Source organism: Hyperolius riggenbachi, chromosome 11 (genome assembly GCF_040937935.1).
Source record: "Hyperolius riggenbachi isolate aHypRig1 chromosome 11, aHypRig1.pri, whole genome shotgun sequence".
NCBI classification, from domain to species: domain Eukaryota; kingdom Metazoa; phylum Chordata; class Amphibia; order Anura; family Hyperoliidae; genus Hyperolius; species Hyperolius riggenbachi.
The window spans coordinates 47,595,702-47,620,262 of record NC_090656.1 but is presented as its reverse complement, the minus strand read 5'-3'; the positions used below and the strand labels follow the sequence as shown (position 1 = coordinate 47,620,262).

At 43.4% G+C, this 24,561-nt stretch overlaps 1 protein-coding gene across 10 annotated transcripts in view; it reads left to right on the top strand.

Annotated features, from left to right (window-relative positions):
* Window positions 1-24,561, top strand: part of WWOX (WW domain containing oxidoreductase) — a 1,347,942-nt gene that overhangs the window by 128,388 nt on the left and 1,194,993 nt on the right. For all 10 annotated transcript variants that reach the window (XR_011024636.1, XM_068259546.1, XM_068259545.1 and 7 more), the window contains exon 6: window positions 23,007-23,113. Coding sequence is in view for 9 of the 10 variants with exons in the window: in XM_068259546.1 (XP_068115647.1) it covers window positions 23,007-23,113 (107 nt within the window). In the remaining variant the exon portion in view is untranslated. The remainder of the gene's footprint in view (window positions 1-23,006; window positions 23,114-24,561) is intronic.

Sequence of the window (24,561 nt, the reverse complement as noted above, 5' to 3'; positions counted from 1 at the left end):
TATTTGCCCATTTGTCCCGGTTTTAAAACCATTTAAATTATGTCCCTATCACAATGTTTGGCGCCAATATTTTATTTGGAAATAAAGGTGCATTTTTTTTCAGTTTTGCATCCATCCCTAATTACAAGTCCATAGTTTATAAAGTAACAGTGTTATACCCTCTTGACATAAATATTTAAAAAGTTCAGTCCCTAAGGTAACTATTTGTCTTTTTTTTTTATTGTATTTTTTTTTTTTTAATTACAAAAAAAATAAATTGGGGAGTGTGGGAGGTAATGAGTTAATTTATTGTGTAAAACTAATGTATTTGTATATGTAAAATGCTTTAGGGTGTAGTTTTACTATTTGGCCAAGTGAGTTGGTATTCATGCAACCTGTAAGCGTCCGGAAGGACACTTACAGGAAGCAGTATGAGGCTGGGAAAATCACAATGATCGCGCTGTTTCTCATAGAAGCAGCAGATCATTGCGGGGGCTTAGATCAACGAACGGGAATGGATTTTCCCATTCATTGATCTCCGGGCGAGCGGGCGGCGGCGTGCGGGAGCGCGGACAGCGGTGGTACCGCGGGAGGTACGGATTTCTCCGTCCCTTGGTTTTTTAAGGGTGCAAAAAGGGACGGAGAAATCCGTACCGTGGGGGGTAAAGTGGTTAAATATACTCTACATCACTGCAAAATTCCAAACAAACAAACAAAAAAACCCACACTTTTAAAAGTAAACAATTAGTAGATTATTAAACAACTATTATGTAATTATTAAACAGTTATTAGATTTTGGAAGTCCAGTTTCACACTTTTATTATTTAAAGATGCATTTTATTGTAAAATGAAAAAGTGCCCTTTGAAATGTATCTAATCCATTTAACAGGCCATCAATCAGACAAACTTATTGATTGATGCAAGAGACGGAGCCAGCAGCAGATCATAAATTGAAACTCACTAGGAAGCTGCTGGACTGTTGTTTGGGAACAGACTAGCTGCACTGAATAAAAAAAAATAAAAAAACCTCCCAGAATTCACTGCTTCTCCTCCTCTGCTTTAAGCTTTATCAGTGGTGATAGTGAAACAGCTAGAACCCAGGCTAAAATTATGCTTTACTTAGCCTGTAAATGGATTAGATACATTTCAATGGGCAATTTTTACATTTTATTATGATTTTCATTTTAAGTTTAATTCCACTTTAATGTGGGTTTGTGGGGGATAGGAAATTATCACACACTCTCACTCACACTTTCAACTGAAGCCTGTCCCTCTAATAAATAAACATATGATGAAACATGGCTTTAGGATGGGACATTGTGAGATGTTGTGGGCGTAGCATTCCCTGCGACAGCTGGAAAGTAACGAATTGGGACAGCTACGCTGCAAGTTATGCTTGCATTGTGTCGGGTAGAGTGAAGCATACAGTCGCACAACCCTTTATACTGCAATGCTCTTGCTGCATTTTTTTTTTATAAATATTTATTTTAAAAAAATCATTTTTTTTTCTCTTTTTACAAAACCACATGTGGATTGCTAGTCTTGCTGCTAGGGGTTGCACCTGCACATACCAGATGATGACAGAGGATGGATTGTATTGGTAGCAGTGTAAAGCCGCATCTACACGCAAAGATGCGGCCGCGATGCTCCTTATCAATCGAGCCGCTGATGCGGCTCGATTGATAAGATCCAACAGGACGGCTCTTGCTTCCGCCGATTCCCTGCTCGCTCCCCGCTAGGGGACAATGGCAGGGAATCGAGCGGAAGTTAAGCGGCGCGGTGCGGCAATCGAGCTGGTATTGATGCCGGCTCACGCGCGGCGAGCGGGGACGCGGCGGGCACGCGGAAGAGGCGATCCGGCGGCTAATCGAGCCGCCGGATCGCTGCAATGTCCCATCATGTAGATGGGGCTTAAAAGCTGGTCAGCAGCTCTTATGGCATTCCAGATTTCTTCATTTGGCACAAGAGGAATAAGATCTGTTGTGCTTTCTTCTTAATTTTGGTGGTTTTCTTCTTCCATCTTAAAGGGAACCTTAACTGAGAGTGATATGGATGTTTCCTTTTAAACAATACCAGTTGCTGATCTCTTTGGCTGCAGCAGTGGCTGAATCAAACACCTGAAACAAGCATGCAGCGAAACCAGTCTGACTTCAGTCAGAGCACCTGATCTGCATGCTTGTTAAAGTATCAAAAAAAAAAGTATCAGAGACACAGGATCAGCTGGAGAGCCAGGCAACTGGTATTATTTTAAAAGGAAAAATCCATATCCTTCTCAGTTTAAGCAAGGAGATTTGAATCAGGATGATACCATTTATTGGCTAACTTAGAGATGAGTAAACAGTGAGCTTTCGGCTTATAAAAAGCCTTTGTCGGACTGGTTCCTAACCAAAACTGAAAAACACAGCTTATATACACTGACATACAGAGGAGAGACATTCTTTAGCAACCATAAATGTAATTAGATGCCTTAACTGTTACTCAGGAAGCTTTCCCAGGCATCCTGGCTAAATTGATAAGATCAACAGTTCCCTCAACATAACATAAAGTAGACTCTGGTGATGGGGAGACATCGTAAATTCCGAGTTCAAATTGTAACTGGGCTGGTTACATGCACCATTAATTCTAAGCTAAAGAGAATTGTGGCATTTGAAACCAGCACATGAAAGCAAATGAAATCAGTTCTTCTCAGTTTAGGTTCCCTTTAAGTTGTTAGTTATGGTTGCACCGAGGAAATGAACGTCTGATATCCTGGAGACTTCGTTCTCATCAGTGAGGAAAGCAAAAAGTTTTGAATCAGGATGATACTATTTATTGGCTAACTTAAAACTAAGTGCACTCTCTGTTGTGGTCGATGAGGCCAATGGTAGTTGTCATGATGACCTTAACGGAGTCAGTGGATGAGGTACAGTTGTTGGTGTACAGGGAAAATGGGAGCAGGGACTGTACACACCCTTGCAGAGCCCGTATGTTGGTAGTTCTTTAGTGGGAGTAGCAGTTACAGAGCTTAACTCGCATTCTTTTAAATGAGTCGACCCATGTGAACAGAATGGAGTCAACTCCAAGCTGCCCAAGGTTATCAACCTGGTTGTCTGGGCAGAAGGTGTTGAAGGCAAAGCTAAAGTCCAGGAATCGGATCCTGACATTGGAGTCAGGTTTGTCGAGGTGTTCCGTGATGTATGTTAGGTTGACGTTAATGGCTTCCTCCACAGACCTGTTGGCCCTGCAAGTAAATTGGTGTGGGTCAGGGAGGACCTTGGTGGAGAGCTTCAGGTAGGCAAGCACTAGTCGCTCAAAGATCTTCATGATGGTGAAGTAAGGGCTATGAGTGTAAAGGCATGTTCTGTGTCTTATTTTTTGGGGGATAATCGTAGACCTTTTAAAGAAAACCTGCAACTAAAAAAAAGTTACCCTAGGGGTGCTCACCTCGGGTGGGGGAAGCCTCTGGATCCTATTGAGGATTTCCCCATCCTCCTGTGTCCCACGGCGGTCTCGCTGTGCCCCTCCGAACAGCGGGGATGTAAATATTAACCTTCCGGCTCCAGCGCAGGCGCAGTATCAGCTCTCCGCTTGCAGATAGGCAGAAATAGCCGATTGCTGCCTGGCCACTCTATTGCGCAGACGCAAGTCTCCTGCACCTGCGTAGTAGGATCTGACAGAGATCGACTATTTCCGTCTATTTCTGTGCTGAGCCACAACCGCGCCACCCACTGGAGCCAGGAAAGGTAAATATATCAAGCCTTGTCAGGCTTGTCGAGAGAGGATTGCGGGACGCTTCGGGGGAGCCAGCGCTGGATTGCCTGCAGCTACAGGGGAGGGGGAAGCCTCATTGGAACCCGAAGGCTTCCCCTTCCCGAGGTAAGTAACCCCCAGGGGATGTTTTTTTCAGTACAGGGTCTCTTTAAGGGCATTCCTGTTAATGAAAATAAGTGATCAAAAACGGGTTGATCTATGTATGGGTAGCCTTATTTAAAGCAAGAGTAATCTGCACTCTTGTGTTTTTGCCAAGCCTTGCTAGGTGGGGTTGCAGATGAAGCTTGAATAAAAAAAAAAAAAAAAAAAAAAAGCTCAAACCCATTGAACTTATGTGAATGAGGGACATACTCCAGATAAATCTGCTACCAGCATTTTTTTTTTTGGTGTGGCGGGGCACTTTATTTATACCCAGTTTGTGATAATGAATAGGACCACATTTAGGCTTCACGTTGTATAACGTTCATGTTAAAAGGAGTGTAAACTGCTATGGAGACTGGACATACACTTAGACATAGACATGGAATACGTCGTCTGTATGCAGCGAGTTACAATAACGCGATCCGTTTCTGTAAACAGATCCATAGAATTGTATGGGCAGTGAGTAACTGACGCACTGTGGACTTGCGCTTATGCTGAGATTGCAGACAAATTGAAGGCTACCACGCCTGCCTGATCCAGTGGCGGCGCTACACTGGGGCTTGCCCAGGCTTCAGCCCCAGCTGGCAACTTGCTAGCCCCTCTTAAAGCCCCCCCCCCCCGCTGGCCGTGGCCACCGCAAGTCTGTTAGCCAGCCGCGCTAATAAGGGATGCGGGAGCCTGCTTTATTCCTCCCTCCCTCCTCCCTTCCTCTGAATTCCCCCCCCCCCGTAGGCAGTGTGTGCGGACAGAGCGAGCGGTAGGTCCTCTTACAGCAATCCATGCTCACCGGCAACTAGTCTCCTGCTTCCTGTGACGTCATGATAAACAGGAAGCAAGAGACTAGTCGCCGGTGAGCATGGATTGCGGTAAGAGGACCTACCGCACCGCTCTGCTCCGCACACACTGCCTACGGGGGGGGGGGGGGGGCATTCACAGTAGGTGGGGGCATTCATAGGAAGGGAGGAGGGAGGGAGGAATAAAGCAGGCTCCCGAATCCCTTATTAGCGCGGCTGGCGCCTCGATCATTTTCTTCCTGTCTTCTCTCCCCAGGGCAATCTCCTCACACACAGGGGCACCTTCCTCCCCCCTCCACTGACGACCCCCCTACCCACTGGCACCCTCTTCCCCACCCACTGGCACCCTCCTCCTACCCACTGAGACTATCCTCCTACCCACTGGCACCTTTCTCCCCCACCCAGTGTCACCCTCCTTTTCACCCACAGGTACCCTCCTCCCCACCCACTGGCACCCTCCTTCTACCCACTGACACCCTCCTCCTCCCCACCCAGTGGCACCCTCCTCCCCACCCAGTGGCACCCTCCTCCCCACCCACAGGTACCCTCCTCCCCACCAAGTGTACCCCCAGCCCACCACCACCAGCCAGGCCTGAGCTGACCTGGGGCCCCCAGCCCACCACCACCAGCCAGGCCTGAGCCCTTCCACCCAGCCCACCACCACCAGCCAGGCCTGAGCTGCCCTGGGGCCCCCAGCCCACCACCACCAGCCAGGCCTGAGCTGCCCTGGGGCCCCCAGCCCACCACCACCAGCCAGGCCTGAGCTGCCCTGGGGCCCCCAGCCCACCACCACTAGCCAGGCTTGAGCTTCCCTGGGACCCCAGCCCACCAGCCACGCAGGCATGAGGCCTCCAGCCCACCACCAGTCAGGCTTGAGGTGCCCTGGGGCCCCCAGCCCACCACCACCACCAGCCTGACTACATATACTGGGGACAGCTATACGCCTGGCTACATATACTGGGGACATCTATACACCTGGCTACCTATGCTGGGGACACTGTCTGTCTGTCATTATGTGCATTTACTGGTGAAAAGTTGTCCCTTATGTGCATTTACTGCGGAAACGCAGTCTGTCATTATGTGAATTAACTGGTGAAAAGCTGTCTCTTATGTGCATTTACTGGGGAAATGCTGTCTGTCATTATGTGCATGAACTGGTGAAAAGTTGTCCCTTATGTGCATTTACTGCGGAAACGCAGTCTGTCATTATGTGCATGAACTTGTGAAAAGCTGTCCCTTATGTGCATTTACTGCGGAAACGCAGTCCGTCATTATGTGAATTAACTGGTGAAAAGCTGTCTCTTATGTGCATTTAATGGGGAAACTGTCTGTCATTACATGCATTAACTGGTGAAAAGCTGTCTCTTATGTGCATTTAATGGGGAAACTGTCTGTCATTACATGCATTAACTGGTGAAAAGCTGTCTCTTATGTGCATTTAATGGGGAAACTGTCTGTCATTACATGCATTAACTGGTGAAAAGCAGGCTCTTATGTGCATTTAATGGGGAAACTGTCTGTCATTACATGCATTAACTGGTGAAAAGCAGGCTCTTATGTGCATTTAATGGGGAAACTGTCTGTCATTACGTGCATTAACTGGTGAAAAGCAGGCTCTTATTTGCATTTACTGCGGAAACGCAGTCTGTCATTACGTGCATTAACTGGTGAAAAGCTGTCCCTTTATGTGCATTTACTGCAGAAACGCAGTCTGTCATTATGTGCATTAACTGGTGAAAAGCTGTCTCTTATGTGCATTTAACGAGGAAACGCTGTCTGTCATTACGTGCATTAACTGCTGAAAAGCTGATTCTTATGTGCATTTACTGGTGAAAGGCTACCTGTCATTATGTGCGTTTACTTAATTTTTTTTTCATGTAACTACGTTAGCTGGTACAACTACATTACAGTTAGCCCCGCCCACATGACATCATGACCACGCCCAAATTTTCGCCGCGGCGCTTCGCGCGCCGTAAATCCCCCCCCCCCAAGCCCAGGCTGCCAGCCCTCGTGCCCCCTTTGAGCCCCCCCAAAAATCTGAAGCTGGAGCCGCCACTGGCCTGATCACTGCTCACATAAGTAAATAGGCACAGTCAATCATTGCAAATTCATGCTGGAAAATGCAAATGTACGAAGCTTAAAAATGGACTAGTAGAATTCCACCTTGGTCAGATTCAACTGGACCATTTTCAATCTGCAGAAATTTGCATACAGTATTAGTATAATCCTACATCAATTTGGAATTATTTGCAGCTCATTGACCTTTCCCTCTTAACTAATATCTCTGGTTTTAATCCTACACGTTTTTAGTTGTTGTTTTTACTGCTTTGATGAAACTTGAGAATTTTTTTTTTATTTTAAACATTCCTGAAAATATAGAATTTTTAACCTATGCAACTTTGAAAGTTTTGCATTGGTTATTCAGGCTCTTTTGCTAGCCTGAGTCCTTCTTCACTTATATGGGAGATGTGTGACTTTGGTATGTATCATTATAACATAATCTTATGCACAATTACACCTACTTGCCTTGCACTCCATTAACATTATATTAAACAAAAAAAAATCCTCATCTCTGCTTTTTGCCTCCGCAGTCTAGCTAATAGAAACCTGCATTCCATTACAGTTTAATTCTCGAAATGATATTGTATTATAGTTGGCAGCTCCACGCTAATTAGTGTAAAATAAAAAGCGAAATGTTCTCCGGCAGACTAAAAATGAAACTGTTAAAATTAATACTTGCCTTGTTCAACACATTTTGTGCTCACATGAACGCAGCGTTCATTACGCCGTTTTAGTCGAAACATCTGCACTCCCCAGAAGCTAGGGGTGATTACTGTGCTATTCAGTTGTGAAAAAAGTAATCTGTTAATCTTTCTTTAAAAACTCTCCAGCATATTTGCTGCAAGGAGAAGGCGGGGATGAAATGTTTATTTATATTTTCCGGTTTGCTGGAGAAAATGATACACTCCGAGTTACTTGCACTGCTGGATGTCTCTCTAATGCATATTGTGTAGTGTTCAGAAAGGCAAATATAGCTCCAAGTTAACCATTTTAATGAACTCTGCATTTACCACGTAGGCAAACCAGGCATGGAAGATGGCAGATTAACCTTGTACATATGTAAATTGAAAAAATATTAATAATTAAAAAAAAGACTAAGGGTAGGTTCACAGTGGCCGTTACTTTCCCTGTAACAGCAGGAGCGCAATGGATTGAGAAAGTGTCTCCGCACGTTATCTGTGTTGTCGCATACAGTGAAGCATACAGTCATGGAAAAGTATGCTTCACGGTCACTGTTTACATAGTGGGTAGTGGGTGTCAGGACACCTTCTGAAAAAGGACACAGGGAACAAAAACGGGGAGCCCAATGTCAATACAATCGAGCAATTGTAGTAAGTGAAATTCTACTCACAAAGGTGGGTTGCAGAGGGGCAACCGACCGCAGGAAGCAGGTGGAGACAATAAACCCGACTCCACTCGGGGAGGTCACAGAGGACCTGGATGCAGTCGCACTCCTTGGGTAAAAGAAAGGGGACAGGTGTCCACCGTGGTGTACACCCTAGGTTCTCAACATGTGGTACACGTACCCCAGGGGGTACTTCTGATGGTTCCAGGGGGTACTCGGGTTTGATGTACTTAACCAAGAATAACAAATTTTGAGTTTTAGAAAATGATAAATGTTATTTAAACTACACTAAATTAGTATTTTAGCTAATCAAAAGCAATCGTAAATGCTTGGAAATTGTTTAGAACCAATTATCATGTACTATGATTAAATGGATATTTGTCAAGGGGTACTTGGGATAATGTTTATTATACTAGGGGGTACTTGGTGAGTACAGGGTTTTAAAAGGGGTACATACCAATAAAATGTTGAGAAACACTGGTGTACACCACACGTGGTCTGTCTCCACCCCCCAAACGGGACACGTATGGGGGTACAAGATGCACTAGACAATTGTAAAGAGGCGCCCTAATCGTAGATAAAAGCATCTAAAAACAGTTTAAAATTGAGAAAAATGTGAGGTAGCTTACCTCAATCCTCAATGACGACAAATCTTTGTAAGAAACAAAAGATTTATTTATAGCACAGGCAACGCGTTTCGCGGGTCCAAGCCCGCTTCCTCAGGCCAATACAAGTGCCTACATCAGCACACTTTTTTGCTGATGTAGGCACTTGTATTGGCCTGAGGAAGCGGGCTTGGACCCGCGAAACGCGTTGCCTGTGCTATAAATCTGTTTCTTACAAAGATTTGTCGTAATTGAGGTAAGCTACCTCACGTTTTTGTCAATTTTAAACTGTTTTTAGATGCTTTTATCTACGATTAGGGCGCCTCTTTACAATTGTCTAGTGCATCACTGTTTACATGTACGTTTTGCAGTAATGCTCTCATGCAATGCGTTACGATGCCACGTGCTCTTATACTGCAGCTCACCCATTACACTGTGAACAAACACATAAGTGGTCCATTGCATTGCAGCAAGCCGTTTTTCAAAGCAACAGCACGGTGGCGTAGTGGTTAGCACTCTTGCCTTGCAGCGCTGGGTCCCCAGATCATATCCTAGCTGGGACACTATCTGCATGGAGTTTGTATGTTCTCTGTGTCTGCATGGGGTTCCTCCGGGCACTCAGGTTTCCTCCCACATCCCAAAAACAGATAAGTTAATTGGCTTTCCCCTAAATTGGCCCTAGACTATGACACAGGCACTACACTATTCACACATAGACATATGCCTATGGTAGGGATTAGATTGTGAGCCCCTCTGAGGGACAGTTAGTGACAAGACCATATACTCTGTGCAGCACTATGTTAGATGTAGGGGCTATAAAAATACTAAATAATAATTATGCCGCACCACAGTGCGTCACTGTGAACGTACTAGTTCCTGATCGATATTTCTTTAACACCAAAGGTATATGTGAAATGATTTTTGAGGTTTTTCTGTGAGACTCTATAAAGCCAATAGCATTGACTGACTAACTGATATGCCAGTGCTCCTGAAGTGTAAACAAAGATTGTGCAGGAGAGCAGCGGGGACAGAGTTAACCATTTAGTGCAGCTGGGCAAACTACAGCCTGTGGGCCAAAGCCAGCCCAGTGATAGAGGATGGGATTCAGCTCCTCCCCCTTTCTCCCTCCTGCCGTCCTTTCAAAAATAAGTGCAACGCATATACAAGAGAAGCAAATTACCCAGTCACTCTACAGGGCCGAAATCCATGATAACGAGCGGCATCACGTGACCTGCCGTCAGTACATACCAGTGAGTCACATGATGCCCCTGCCAGATGCAAATCGCTCATGATGAAACTCAGCCAAAGCGGCTGATAACGGCTTTGAATAGGCTCCCACCGAGAGTATGGTCTTTCCCACTCCCCTGGGTCCTGTGAGACATCACACCTGTGCTGCTTTGTTGGCCCTCTCCCCCTTCCCCTTGCATAACTACAGAACACGCACGTCTGCACAGTCTCGGTGCTCCAGTGTTGTCTGAGGGATCGAGTCCTGAACCCCGCTGGGCAACATGGTTCTGTACTATGAACAGTGCTTTAGAAGATGTTGGCGCTATATAAATGAATACAACCTAAGTGAGTGGAATTAGATTCATCCATTTTCAAGCTGCATTCATTTGCATACATAATATGCATAATGACTATCCCTAGTGCCTTATTCTGGAATAAGCATTGTTACCTGTACATGTTAACTATTTACTCAAGATCACATGTTGGGAAGACAGCACTAAAGCCTGACTGGTTGATAGAGCAGCCCTCCCCCTTACAGTCTTTTGAATGTAGTGTTTTATGGTATTGTCTGGATTTTAAAAAGTGATATTAATTTTTAAGTACTTTTTTCTTCTTAGATGTTTTCTTTAACACTATTTTAATGTCCACAGGTACAAATAACAAATACAAACAAAACAAATAATGAACTTATTGGGCTGCATTTTGGTGCATGTTAACCACTTTGTCCTCTGCTACAGTATATCTACGTCAGCTGTGGCACCCTCCAAGCCACAGCCACATAGATATACTGACCTGCTTGCAGCCCTGTTGTGCAGGAACAGGTGCGCTTCAAAGCGCACCTCCCAGCACTAACAGCTGCAAATCTAATTGGTGAAAGGGAAAATGTTCCCTTGTAGCCAATTAGTGACCTCCCCCCGCGGATGTAGTGGGATGTGGGTGTCAAAAACACCCTCTAGTGAAAAGATACAGGAGACAAAAGTGGGAGCCCAATGGTGTAGTATGTCAAAAACAATGGAACGTAATAAAGGTAAGACACTACTCACAAAGGTGGGCTGCAGAGGGGCAACCGACCGCAGGAAGCAGGTGGAGACAACAAACCCGACTCCACTCGTGGTGGTCCCTAGGGACCTGGATGCGGTCGCTCTCCTTGGTAAAAGATAGGGGACAGATATCCGCCGTGGTCGAAGCCACATGTGGTCTGTACCCACCCCTCAGACGGGTGAGGTAAGGGGGTATGATTGCACAATAAGGATATAAGAGGCGCCCTGGTGTAATAAAAGCATCTAAAAGCAGTTTAAAAACGGAAAATAAATTTGAGGTAGCTTACCTCAGTGACGAAAAAATCTTTGTATTTTACAAAGGTTTTTATTAGTAGCACAGGCAGCGCGTTTCGCGGGTCAGAGCCCGCTTCCTCAGGCCAATAACCGTAATGACAGATTCAGCAAAGGGAGCCTCTCAAGAGGCTCCCTTTGCTGAATCTGTCATTTAGTTTGGCACTGTTATTGGCCTGAGGAAGCGGGCTCTGACCCGCGAAACGCGTTGCCTGTGCTACTAATAAAAACCTTTGTAAAATACAAAGATTTTTTCGTCACTGAGGTAAGCTACCTCAAATTTATTTTCCGTTTTTAAACTGCTTTTAGATGCTTTTATTACACCAGGGCGCCTCTTATACCCTTATTGTCCCCCCGCGGATGAACGATCATTCATCTCTCCCCCTCCGTGGTTGGATCTGCTATAAGAAATGATAAGAAAGCAGCCCGACTCACCTTATCTCGTTCCAGCGATCAGCCTGCAACCCGATACACACCGGGGCAGACGAGCTACTGGTTGCTATGGGCAACAGCCCGCTTTCCTCTGTGGGTGCACAATGCAGGGAATAGCAGCGGCAAAATGCAGAGTGAGAGATGAATGGCTGGGACATTTGTACTCAGGGGCTGGGGCACCCCTGTGAAGAGGGCGCCAGATATCACAGATATCACTTTCCCCCTGCATCTCCAGCCTGGCAATAGCAGAAAGCTCTGGACACAGCCAAACCGGAAGCCGTTCCCCAGACAGAATTACATAACCACCCCCACCACCGAACAACCGATTTCCTCCCAAACTAGACAGCCACCATGCAGCCTCCATCCCAGTGAATACGATAGTCCAGCAGAGAAGGCAGCCGCAGCGGGGGAGAATGACAGCACCAGATGAATCACATTCACCTATTGCGATCCAAGCAATAGAGGTCCCGTCATCCGAGCCCATCTGTCTCCTCTAGAGTGCTGCCGCTCTGTTACTACTACTATTACTACTTCCTACTTCCTGCCTGATCTGAGAATCAGGAAGTTCAGAGCGAGCGGCTGCACTGTAGAAGAGACAGATGGGTTTCAGATGACGGGATCTCTATCGCTTGGATCATGGATAGGTGAGTGAGCGTTTGCCATCTGCTGCTATCATTCTTGCTGCAGCTGTTGTTCTCTGTGGGAAGGGAGGGAGGAGTGGGCAGCGGCAGTGCGCACAGTAGCAGGAGGGGTACCTAGGAGGAGAGCCTGGCTCTGAAGACAATCAGCAGCACACGGCATCATTTGACAAGACAAGACAAATAACATTTATATGGCGCTTTTCTCCTGACGGACTCAAAGCGCCGGAGCTGCAGCCACTAGGACGCGCCCTATAGGCAGTAGCAGTGTTAGAGAGACTTGCCTAAGGTCTCCTACTGAATAGGTGCTGGCATACTGAACAGGCAGAGCCGAGATTCGAACCCTGGTCTCCTGTGTCAGAGGCAGAGCCCTTAAAGGGACTCCGAGCGGTGCCTGTAGGTATGCCTTTAAGCATACCCACAACTAATTAATTACATCCTCACACCTACCAGCATGATGTTTGTAATTATATCCCCCTGGGTTCCTTATATTTCATTGCATTGTGCTGAATCGAGCTGCCGACTTTGGAGAAAAGTCGTCCTGCGTAATACAGTGTAACTATGGAAAGATGCATATCATTTTGAAGCTCTCTTTCTCCTCTTTCCAATGATAGATACGCCTTTTAGTTTTCGCTATTTTCGCTATCGAAATTGCCGTGGCCGCGATTTCGATAGCGAAAATAGCGAAAACTAAAAGGCATAGGGCAGCCGTTTATATATCATTGGAAAGAGGAGAAAGAGAGCTTTAAAATGATATGCATCTTTCCATAGTTACTGCACTGCTCAGCAGGGATGCTCATTCGGATTCCACAGAAATGCAATTTCCGAAATTCCGATCGGAAATTGCATTTCCGCATCGGAATGCGGAAATCGGTAATGCAAGTGCGTTAGGCGGATTTCCGCCAGAAATCGCGGAAATTTCCGCCTGAAATTGCGGAAATTACGCCCGACTTTAACCTATTTTGGTTCCTGGACGTAGAAACTACGTCCAGGAACCATGCGCGCTACCGCGCGCTCCCGCGGCCGATCGCGCGCGTGCACGCGCACTCCCGGCCCGCGGTTCGTTAGCCAGGCAATCAGTGAATCGGGCTATGGTGCCCAATCACTGATTGCTCTCCCCCGCTGAAAAAGCGACAGCTTCTCTCGGAAGCTGCGCCTTTTCTGGCTGTTACCTCCCCCATGCGTCGCTCTAAGCGTGTGTTACGCTTAGAGTGACGTCATGTAAACAAATTCATGGCCGCCATCTTGTGGCCAAAAAGTAATGCTACAACTAAAAGTAAAAAAAAAATGAAAATTAACACACATTTACATTGTAAACCTATTGTTTACCTCCCACCCTCCCAAAACTACCCAAATAAAATGTTTACTATGAAAAAAACAAAAACATTACAATAAAAAAAAACATGTAAATATTTACCTAAGGGTCTAAACTTTTTAAATATCAATGTAAAGATGAAATATTTCTATATTTTTTTTATTTTAAACTTGTAAATAGTGATAGATGCAAAAACGGAAAAAATGCACCTTTATTTCCAAATAAAATATTGTCGCCATACATTGTGATAGGGACATAATTTTAACGGTGTAATAACCGGGACATATGGGCAAATACAATACGTGAGTTTTAATTATGGAGGCATGTATTATTTTAAAACTATAATGGCTGAAAACTGAGAAATAATACATTTTTTCAGTTTTTTTCTTATTCTTCCTGTTAAAATGCATTTACAGTAAAGTGGCTCTTAGCAAAATGTCCCCCCCCCCCCCAAAGAAAGCCTAATTGGTGGCGGAAAAAACAAGATATAGATCAGTTCATTGTGATAAGTAGTGATAAAGTTATAGGCTAATGAATGGGAGGTGAACATTTCTCAAGTGAAAACGACGGAACGCGAATGGGTTAACATCGATTTTCTCAAAAACTATAAGGTCTTTTTTAAACTTTTTTTTTTTGCATCTTGTTCACAAGATTCAGTTTAATAAACCCTGAAACTTTGGTGTTTCTAGGACTTACGGGGGCTTTTTCTATTAACCGCTAAAGTCGGCGGATTTTTACTGTAATGTAAAATGCAAAAAATCTGCATCTGCCTATTTTCTGCATTTACATTACAGTAAAAATCCGCCGACTTTAGCGGTTAATAGCAAAGCCCTCGTAAGTCCTGGAAACACCAAATTTTCAGGGTTTATGAAGTAGAATCTCGTGAACAAGATGCAAAAAAAGTTTTCAAAAAAACCTTATAGTTTTTGAGAAAATCGATGTTAAAGTCGGGTGGAATTTCCGTGATTTCCGACGGAAATTCCGCATTGGAATGCAGAAATTGGTAGCGGAAAGCGTAATCGGTATTTGGCAATGGCGGAATGCGGATTTACAGCGGATTCGGAAATTGGCATTTCCGACCATCCCTACTGCTCAGAGTCCCTTTAGCCATTATACCATCCAGCCACCGCTGACAGGATGGCGAGGGCTGGTTTATGTGCTGATGGGGCCCCTTTGACTCTGAATGGGGCCCCAAGTGACTGCTTTTGTTTCCTGGTTGGTAATCCGGCCCTGGGCAGATCTGGCTATAATGGTGGGGGGGCCCTAATCTTGGGTGCACGCGCTAATCCTGAGAGCGCATCTGGCTATAATGGGGGACCACTATTCCTGGGGACACATTTGGTTTCCCTTCTTTTTCCCATTAAAATGCATAGAAAACTTTTTTGGTCTAGGGATAAAATACCTGCCAATGAAAGTCTAGTTTGTCCTGAAAAAAAGATACCTAGATCATTTAGGTGTCGTGAGTAAGGATAAAGTTATGGCTGATTAAATAGGGTCATAGATAAAACGTCAAAATTGCTCTGGTCAATAAGGGGAAAACAAGGTCTGGATGCGACGTGGTTAAAAAAAAAATGCATAAAATATAAATTCTGGCAGGGCACTGGATAACGTGAACATATTTGCATATAGCAGGGTTTTGGGGATCCTGTGACTTTGTACTCAAGAATACCTAGGTAAACCCGAGAGACCAGGAGCCCGGTGGTGTAGTATTGTTAATAAATGGGAAGTTGTAAGTATATACAGCTATACTCACAAGAGTGGGTTGCGGATCCCTGCAACCACCATGTAAGCCAGCAGGAAATTAACCATCCCCGCCAGTTTTCCAAGTCCTGCTGGAAGCTGAATGGTCGCTTTCCTAGGTTTGTAGTTTTAGGCCTCTTTCACAGTGCGACGTTAAAGTTGCACGTTAAAACAATATTTAATGCAGAAGAAAGCACTGCAATGAAAAATCAATGCCCCATTCACAGTGCACACGTTGCGTTGGTGTCTTAACGCTGCACGTTAAGTGAAAGTACTGCATGCACTGCGTTATACTCATTATCAGCCGTGTTAGACTGTTTGCACATACTCAGTAATGACTTTGAGGCATACTTTTCATTGCCTGTATTTTCTACTGTATATGCTGTATGCGTTGGTAACGCTACGTTGCAACTTTTTGGGCGCGTTGCGCTGTATGTTTGCGGTGCGACTTTAACGTTGCACCAAAATGCAATGTCCCACTGTGAAAGAGGCATTAATGAAAGTAAACTATTACCTCCAAAGGAGTTTTATCTGGATACCTGTGAGGATGGAGGCTCCAAAGTGTAAAACTATATATAAACGTCTAATAGTTATCAGAGGCACCCATATCCTATTCGCCAAGGCATGGTGCTGCAAGGCACTGTCTACTGACCTGAGGAAGCGGGCTAGTACCCATGAAACGCGTTGGATATGTTAGTGTTTTGAGTAAATACTTTTCAAGTACGACTGCTGTTTTTGTCGTCAGGAGAGGTAGGAATTACATTTCAATTTTATTTTAACTGTTAGAAGTTTATATATATTTTTACACTTGGGCGCCTCCGTCCTTATGAATATTTGCATATATGTCTATAAGATTTTCAAAAAACTATAACTGCCCTTGAAGATGGAGCCGATGTAGAAATTCACTTTCTGTAAACATTTGCTCTTGTCTAGTTAACATGGAACTACACAGGTTAAGGTCAAATGTCTGACATTAGTGCTGATGGTCTTTCAATTGACAACTTGCTTTTCACAGTAGGAAATACGGTCCTGCCAATATCTGCATTGAAGGGTAGCCCTTGCGTTACAGGAGCCCTCCAGCGGTTTAATTAAGCCGAATTCTCCATCACTTTCGTAAGAACGTCAAAAGATTTTTGCTGTCCGATCCATAAAATCTTTGACTAAGCAATTAAACTTTTTATCCAACTTTCTCAAATCCAGCTCGGTCATATAAACTTGCAGCCACCCACAAAATTGTCAGAAAAGAATGCATTTCAGGCACAGTTTTGCTGACAACAATCTGCTTTTTTATTTTTATTATTATTTTTTAAAGTGGCACTTATCATCCCTAATGCTTAGTTTTTTTCCTTTTTCTGCCTTGTCACACTAACTGTTTTGCAGCATAAAAAAAATTCCCCTTAGCATTATTGTAATTCTTTGACCAACTCCAAATATTTGCTAAGTACATTAAATGGTGTAATTATACATTTTTGTCTTTCTTGGTTTAATAGGAAACATATGGCTTCTTCATCAATCTTGCAGACCGCACTTAATTTTTGAATGCTTTGATTTGGAGTGGTGTGCGGTACACAACAACGAATGGCTCCCTCGAGGGGCAGGAGAAACTGCCAGAGTTGACTCAGTCCAATCCAGTTAACCTAGTTAATTCAGCAGTAAATTTTCTGCATGTCTTTTCGGTAGTGATCCAAGAGGGATCCAAGGGTGTATTAGTATCTCTATACACCTGCCTCAGCACGGATTGCGCTACTCCAGGCTTTGCTGCAACTCAGCATTTCACAAACTGGGTTTTTTTTGCAGAGAAAGTTTAATGCTTGGCTTTGTGGACGCCTTGCTGAATAATAGGAGATTAGCAGCCTCTCTTTTATTCATGGAATCAGAGCTGCCATCCAAACTCATTGTCTCCTACAAACTACTGCTGTGAAGCTCTGCTCCTGCCTCTACATCCCCTTTTAAAGTGAACCTGTCATGAAATCTTAAAAGCGCATCTTTGACAAGAAACACAGTTTTTATATAATAAGGCTGCGCACTGAATACCAATAAAATGTTCCTCATCAGTTTCGCTCTTTTTCTGAAGTGGCAAACTTATCCAGTTTTATGGCCACTTATTGTTTCCACTAGAATGGGCTGGATGGGTTGCAGCAAGCCTTGTAGAAAGCAAACATTATAAATGTTTATTTTTTGACCCTAACCGTATCGACGAAGGAAGATGGATCCAGCGACATCCCTCGATGACGAGCGTTCCCGATCCATCTTCCTGCCGATGGGTGCGTGCGACGTCCCGCAACATTACACAACGGGCGTGAACGGGAAGTCAAGCGATCGCTGTACTCGGCATAGAGTGGTGAGGGATCTTAAAGATCTGATCCGCCATGATGGTCGTCATAGATGTGCATTGCTAAACAACCGCATGATCCGTGTGCCTGTACCCACATCGCAAGATCGCAGACGCCATTGCTCAAAAAATCTCCGGTTTTCGGAAAAATCGACGAGGAAGTTGTGTAGTGAGTAACCTCTTAAATCAAACCTGTATGTAAATCCTATGAAGCGATGAACATCTGTGAAAACATTGTATATGATTCCATCTTATGATTGCTTTATTTCTGACACTTTTTCTTTGCCTTAAAGAGACACTGAAGCGAAAAAAAAAATATGATATAATGAATTGGTTGTGTACTATGAATAATTACTAGAAGATTAGCAGCAAAGAAAATATTCTCATACTTTTATTTTCAGGTATATAGTGTTTTTTCTAACATTGCATTATCCTATAATATGTGCAGATTACACAACACTCAGCATTCAAAATGAGTCTTTCAGAGCAGTCTGTGAAGTAATGACATCTCCTCTGCCAGAGGAAAAGTAAACAGTTCACTTACAGTTGAGATAATAAAAGTCAGATAACAGCCCTCTCCACGACCAAGTTAGTCGGTGACCTTAATAGCTTTTTTGCATAGAGATAACAACTGGAGTTTCTCAACTCTTCCTGTACTGGAAACAATTACACTGATGTATCTGATCTTAATGTTTTTTTTCTTAGCTGTACTACACATACAAATCATAATATCATAATTTTTTTTTCGCTTCAGTGTCTCTTTAAAAGTGTCCTTTTCTTATGTATGGCGCTAAACTTGGTCTGAGTCCTAATTTGTGCCTACACCTTCCAGTCTCACCAAGGAGCTCCCATTGGCCAACGTATCTCCACCTCTAGTCATCTAGTATTTGTTGTTCACAGTATGTGCAGGCGCTTAACATATAACAATCAGTTCAAGTCTCTTCAAAAAACTGTCAAAAGAAATCTTCAGCACAATTCCAAAAGTGTGGACATAGTCCCATTAGGTACTCTCACCAGATCAGATGGCTGATTTGTATCACAGATCAGCATAAACAGCATAACAATGACACTCCTTTGACGTCCGTATCCGTCTGTATCTGAAACTCAAGCAGAATATGGAAACATAGCGTAATCCAGCTTTACTAGCATGTATAGTAGGCCTGAACGATTTTAGGAAAAGATTGAATCGCACGATTTCTGTCAGAAATTGCGATTTCGATTCGATTCACGATTTGCTTCAAATCAAGCCTAAGCACTAAATTCACAATGTACACAGTACCATTTACAAACATGCGCTGACAAAAAATGACATCATACTATCAAATTGATGTTTGTAACTGTCACTGCATTATGTGAATGTATCAAAACAAATAGCTATTAATCTAAAATGCAGTGATGAAAATTAAAGCCAAGAATTGCTTTCAATGAGGTATTTATGAAACATGCAGGAGTGTGGGCGGAGTCTGCTGGCCATGTTACATAGTTTGATTGACATACATGCGGGTGGAGTCTGCCGCTCGCCCAGCAAATGATGTTAAAGCACTGGGAGCAGGGAGTTGCCAGGTGAGAGCCTGCTGCTCAGTTGATACCACAGCCAACAGTACACCTTAATGATACCCAAATCTGAGTCTCTGCTGTTCTTACCAGCAGCATCACACATTACAGTTGAAGACACACTGTGTAGAAGTTGAGCAAAGCATACCTGGGACAAGGCAAAAAGTTATTTATATTACTGGGGATTCTTCACCAGCTTATGATGTGGAGGGAATATTGAGCCGCCGGGACGTGTGAGAGCCTGAGAGACTGCAGGTCGGGGTGGGCGGAGTCTGCCACTCGTACTCTCGTAGCACTCAGCGATTGACAGCCATGCGGGCGGAGTCTGCCGCCCGCCCAGCTAATGTTGGGAGAAGGAGTGTAAGAGCCTGCGGGCGGAGCCTGCTGCCCGCTCCGCTGATTGGCTGCACAGTGGGAAGTTGTGGGAGAGAGTGTCCCGCCTCCACTCAGAGAACGAGTGTGTGCAAACTGCCACTGCACAGAGCGGCAGAGGGGACCGCTGGACGGGCTGCAGAGGGGGGGGTGAATATCGTTGCCATGGCGATCCCGGAATCGGCATTTCCGGGATCGCGATTTCGATCCGAAAACGATATATCGTTCAGGCCTAATGTATAGTGCCACCATCCAGCTCCACACATGTGCCAAGTGACTCGACCCAGTGCTCCCGCCACCGACACCTAAAATGGTACTGTTGTACGCTTACCAGATCAAAACGCTGATCCCTTAGACCGACCAGCAGTTAACACTTATTGGAGTAATATTCCTCCTATTTGGCTTGCGTAGGTGCTCCTTAAAAACTTAAAACAAAACGCTACATAGCTTGATACTGCATTTATTAAAACATTTTAAAACATGACTGTGCACTCACAATATGTAGAGATCATATGCGCAAATAATCCTCGATAATTCCACCAGAGCCAGTGATTCTTGTCTGGCGGAAGTTTGCCACTGGGAGACGCGAGACAGGAATCACTGGCTCTGGTGGAATTATCGAGGATTTTATTATATGCGCATATGATGTCTACATATTGTGAGTGCACAGTCATGTTTTAAAATGTTTTAATAAATGCAGTATCACGCTATGTAACATTTGTTTTAAGTTTTTAAGGAGCACCTGCACAAGTCCGGGCCGATTTAATTACTATTCCCCCTCCAGGCCGCCATGGATAGTGGGGGAATGAAATAATTCGGCTTCCAGCAATTGCTGGAGGCCGAATTATTATGTTTTTAAGCAACCTCGGCTCCGTCTTCTGACGGAGCCGACGTTACTCACTGAGCGCTTCAATAGGAGTGATTCCTATTAAAGTCTATGGAGGCGCCGGCTGCGCCCAAATCTAGCAGCGCTGAAAAGCACTGCTCCGAAATCAGCCATCTGATCTGGTGAGAGTACCTAATGGGACTATGTCCACACTTCTGGAATTGTGCTGGAGATTTCTTTTGACAGTTTGTTTTTTGAAGAGACTTGAACTGATTGTTATATGTTGAGCACATACTGTAAACTGTAATTTTAGGATGTTACCCCCCATTGTGTGGTGACCCATATAGACTGATTGGGGTGTTGTATTTTTGTACTTTGTTGTGGTGTTGACTACCCAACCTGAAAATGGTGTTCTAATCTGTTACATTGCTAGAGGAGCGCCCATAACCACAGTTTTGTATTACATCTAGTATTTGTGACAGGATTAATCAGAACTGCTCTTTAGTTAACCTAGAACAGTTTTCCCTATGAGAGACCTAAAACGTACTATTTTCTTGTTTCATCTGCAAAACAAAAGTTTGCCGTCTTAAAACAGAAGGTATTTGCAATAATTCAGATTGGAGTTGAGCATATGATGTCTCCCACGATGTTTCGAATTGGATTGGTTGATCCTTATCAGTGTATGGCATGGATTATGCACTGATGATCAACCAATCCAAAACACTCTGTATGCATGTTGGTTTGTTTTGGCTCTGTACATATAAGAAGCTGACACATCATTGCATTCCAGCAGTTCTGGAGGTGTGGTTAGCTTACAGGGACACCATAGGATGAATTGCATGTTCAGCAGTGATGCATCGTGGGAGACATATGCTCACGCCAACCTGAATTATCACAAATACATTCTGTTTTAATAAGGCAACATTTTGTTTTGCATTACATTTCAGTAAGAGGGATTTTTGGTCCTTTATAGCCTTTCACACACTCCTTCTGGTTCACCATGTGCTTGCTGGGTAGTATGAAACTCTTGTTCCATCTGCAAATCAGGCTTGAAAGAATGACACTTTGCAGCAGGGCTTTTGTTTCAGCGGAAATGTTCGCGGAGGAAGACTAACGCAAATCACAGAGTCACAAACTTCCTGTTCCCCTATGATAAATTGAAACTTGAATTAGAAATTTGATAGCCCAAAAATAAGACAAACAGTAGGCACAATCTTATGATAGCCCATTATTTCTTTACAAGTATTACTTTTTCAGGACATTTTTCTTACTCAGGTCTGTGAAAACATGCAAAAAAAAAAGTGTATAGCATTCCTTTTGGAACATGAGTACAGGAAATGACTGATATCGTGCATCCATGCACACCTGACCATACACACTCAGTCTCTGCATTGGAGCATAGTTTGGCTTGTAGTTAGGCAATTCTATAGGAGTGGGGCCACATCTTGCAATGCCATGTCTCTGTGGAGTTACCGTACATTCACAAATGGAATTGTAACAGGAAGAGCAAACTGCAAATTGAGCTCTGACTTTTCTATGCAGAGTTATTCTTTTCAAAGCCAGCAATGCAGAGAGGGTGCTTAGGCTGCGGATGATGTAGCGTAACAAGTCTTTGTGGCCACAGTGTCTTGGCTGGCACAGTTATCTACTTTAAGGCTCTATAATAGGGTGAAGATGTAGCAAACCTTATTAACTCTACAAATCTCCCTGCAATAACTTGACTTTTTTTTTTCTTGGGAGAGGGATGTTGGCTATGTTGGATGCCATGTCTTACACATGAAATATACGGTAACTTATTATTTTCTGTTGACCTCTTGCAATCAGCCTTTAGCACCCTCCAAGCAAAATTAGCAATTTTGAGCAAAACTAAACAAATGATGTTCTGAAATAGGTCTGGAGAGGGAGGATGTTAGATTAACACACTGTAGATGGGCTCGCCCGGTAAAGGAGGCACAATTTGGCACATAATTATTATTTATTGGATTTAGATAGCGGCAACATATTACGCAGCGCTGATTACAGGCGATAACGGGTGACCGACAACACTGTACAGGTAATAGGCAATTAGACATACAACACAATACAGGTAGTAATATAATTACAGGTCATACACTGGAGTGATAGTCCATAATACCAGTTCACATTATTCTGGGAAGAGTGCATAATCAGGGATGATGTACAAGGAGAGAGGGCCCTGCCGAAGGCTTACAATCTAGAGGAAAGGCTTACAACAAAGTAAACCAGAACTGTATTTCTGGCTTTCTCTGCTGTACACACATTTACATCTTGTAGACTTTTGCTAAATTTTCTTACAAGTATATCAGTTAAACATTTGCAAATGGACTATACAAGATGTCAATGGTATTGCATGTTTACTTATGAATTTGTTTTTGTATGACATCAAAACAAAATGGTTCAAAAAAGTAAATACCTTAAGACCTTCAAATACATTTAACCAATCTTTATCCATGTATTTAATAATATTTTTTTTTTAAAGTTCACTACCTGGAAAGTAAACTTAGAGTTGTTAGAATAGTTATTACATGTTTTTATTTTTTATCCAGGATTTGAAACTGCCCGATCATTGGCTCTTCATGGTGCTCATGTTATCATGGCCTGCCGAAATCTCCAGAAGGCAAATGAAGCCAAAAGGCTGATCCTAGATGAATGGGTGAGTTGAGCTATTTTTGTGTCTATCATGGTATTATTTCTGGACCAGTGTCTAATTTACCTTCCTTTGAATGTAGAAGACTTAGTACCAAGTGCACATACAGAGATCCATTTTTTTTTTGTTCTGAGGGTCCTTTTACACTTGGTGCGCACATGAAAAGTCACACCACTCATAATGTCCGCTGTGCAACCCATGGAAAAAGACACCCAAATTCTGGGGCATGTCTGAATTACTGCGGACGTTGCATGGTGATGCAATCCAGCGTGTGCATTATCTGGTGCACTTCCGCCGCACTGCATAGCAGGAAGTGTGTCCTATTCCATTTCCTGTAAGAGAGAGCTCCTCAATGCATCACACCAGTGTAAAAGGACCCTTACAATTATGGATGTTTGATGTCCTCTTGGTGCACTGAGGACATTTTGTTAAAATTATGCTTTGTTTTTATGTTCATTTACAATATTTCGATTGACATTTGTGATGCCCTTTATGTACCAATTACGTCATTTTTCCTTTTATGTATGGTAGAGGCTTGTGTCCATCAATGTAATCTGAATGAGGGAATTACCCAGATGTAGAGTATTGGTGCAATTGTTGGCAAAACTTTTTGTGCATTTTTGAACAAAGACAACATATATAAAACTGGAAAACGTGTAATGCTAAAAAGTACCCAGTGAAACTATTCACAACTAATTAGGTTAATTGGTAATAGGTTAGTAAAATGATTGCATATAAAGAGTCCGAGTCCCTCCCTAAAGTCAGAATTAGTTCAAAAATAGTGTAATAATAACTTTCCTCAACATAAATTTGGAAAGATTTTGGAGATTTCAGCTTTTACATTAGATAATACAACTGAAGGAGTCCGAGAATCTGGAGAACAAAACAAGGCTCAAAGACCAAATTGGATGGCCATGATCTTTTGGGCCCTCTGATGGCAATCCATCTAAAAACGAGACAATTCTGTAGCGGAACTCACTGTATTGACTCAGAAATGCTTTTGGAAAACATTTGTCACTTTATCCACAAATACTAGTTAAAACTTTATTGTGCAAAGAATAAACCATATATAAACAAGATCCATAAACCCTACTGCCTATTCTGAACCAGAACTTATTTAAGGTGGCCTGGGATGAAGTGTAAAACTCGTTGGCTGACAGATTCAAATATAAATTTTTTTTGGGAAATTTTGAATCTTGCATCCTCTGGTCAAAATGAAAAGAAAAAAATGTTCCATCCCAATTGTTGTTAGCTTACTGCTCAATAACCAGCATGTGTAATGATACAGAGGTACATTAGTGCACATTGCATGGGTAGCTTTCTCATCTGGTAAAGCAATATTCATGATGATACATTTTATAGAAAAGTTTTTTTAGAGCAACATATGCCACCGTCCTTCTTTCAGGGAATACACTTGGATATTACTTTTAAAGGACACCTTAAGTGAGAGGTAC